General features: G+C 47.8%; 1 protein-coding gene across 2 annotated transcripts in view; it reads left to right on the top strand.

Moving 5' to 3' along the window:
• The window catches only part of CFAP52 (cilia and flagella associated protein 52), an 82,330-nt gene that overhangs the window by 65,742 nt on the left and 15,135 nt on the right, over positions 1–1,453 (top strand). For both annotated transcript variants that reach the window (XM_011973155.1, XM_011973156.1), the window contains one exon: positions 1,003–1,148. In XM_011973155.1, the coding sequence (XP_011828545.1) occupies positions 1,003–1,148 (146 nt within the window). The remainder of the gene's footprint in view (positions 1–1,002; positions 1,149–1,453) is intronic.

Below are 1,453 nucleotides of genomic sequence, written 5' to 3' on the forward strand. Positions count from 1 at the left end.
AGGCAGGTGGATCATGAGGTCAGGAGATCGAGACCGTCCTGTTCAACATGGTGAAACCCCGTCTCTACTAAAAATACAAAAATTAGCTCGGCATGGTGGCACGCACATGTAGTCCCAGCTACTCGGGAGGCTGAGGCGGGAGAATTGCTTGAACCCGGGAGGCGGAGCTTGCAGTGAGCCAAGATCATGCCACTGCACTCCAGCCTGGGCGACAGAGCGAGACTTCGTCTCAAAAAAAAAAAAAAAAAAGGAAGTTCTTGATCAAGAAAGTGACATGATTTTTAAAAGGTGGTTGTAAGCAAAAGTGGAAGCAAGCATAAGCTGTTATCATAATCCAGGAGAAAGACGGTGGTACCTTGGATGAAGGAGGTACCGTTGGAGCTGTTGAGAGGTGGTCAGATTTGAATGTTTTTTGACAGTAGAGCTGGTGGAACTTGCTGATGGATTGGATGTTGGATTGGGTTGGGTAGTGGAATTGTGGGTAATCAAGGAAGACTCAGGCTGTTGGCTTAGGCAAGTGGCTGGGTGGTGGCAACTTTTACTGAGATGGGAAAGATAGTGGAAGGCGGAGGAGGAGCATTCCATTGAAAGATTGGGGTAGGTGGGGGTAGGTGGGGTGACAACAATTATTTGGAAGTGTTCAATTATATATCTCAGGCACAATATCATCTAGCTAGTTGGGTGTACAAGTCTTGCGGTTTGTGGGAGAGGTAGGAGTGGGCCTCCCTCATTTCCCCTCTCCCCATCCTCCCTCACTTGGCATAGGATGCACCTATAGATAGGTTCAGCCAAGACAAACCACTCCTTTCCCTTAGCCAGGTGTGACCAGTGTGGGGTATGAGGGGAAAGGGGCCTATGATGACCACCATTCAGTTGAGCTGGTCTCTTCCCTCTACCACAGCGCCGATGGCCAGGCCTGCCTCTCCTTAGTGAGGCCAGCAGCCTGCGGAGAGAGCGTGCGTGCACTGATCCTGCCTGCCTTTTGTTTCCCTTTCATGCCAGCATGGAACGACGGTAAAATCCGAGCCTTCGCCCCAGAGACAGGCCAACTGATGTATGTCATTAACAGTGCTCACAGGATCGGCGTCACCGCCATCGCCACCACCAGTGACTGTAAAAGGGTCATCAGTGGCGGTGGGGAAGGGGAGGTATTGAAAGCAGAAATTGAAAAAAATAACGCTCTATTTAGAACAACTGCCTTATAGGAAACCATCTATTTGCTTTTAAAAATACACACTTGTGCTAGGATTCAAGCAAGACCAAATTAACATTTTGATGAGATCTGAAAATACGTCATAAATAAAAGTTCTAATATTATAAATGTATACCTTTTTTTTTTTTTTTTTTGAAATGGAGTCTCACTCTGTCACCCAGTCTGGAGAGTGCAGTGGCTCAATCTTGGCTCATTACAACCTCCTCCTTCTGGGTTCAAGCGATTCTCCTGCCTCAGCCT

Source organism: Mandrillus leucophaeus, unplaced genomic scaffold (genome assembly GCF_000951045.1).
Source record: "Mandrillus leucophaeus isolate KB7577 unplaced genomic scaffold, Mleu.le_1.0 Scaffold135, whole genome shotgun sequence".
NCBI classification, from domain to species: domain Eukaryota; kingdom Metazoa; phylum Chordata; class Mammalia; order Primates; family Cercopithecidae; genus Mandrillus; species Mandrillus leucophaeus.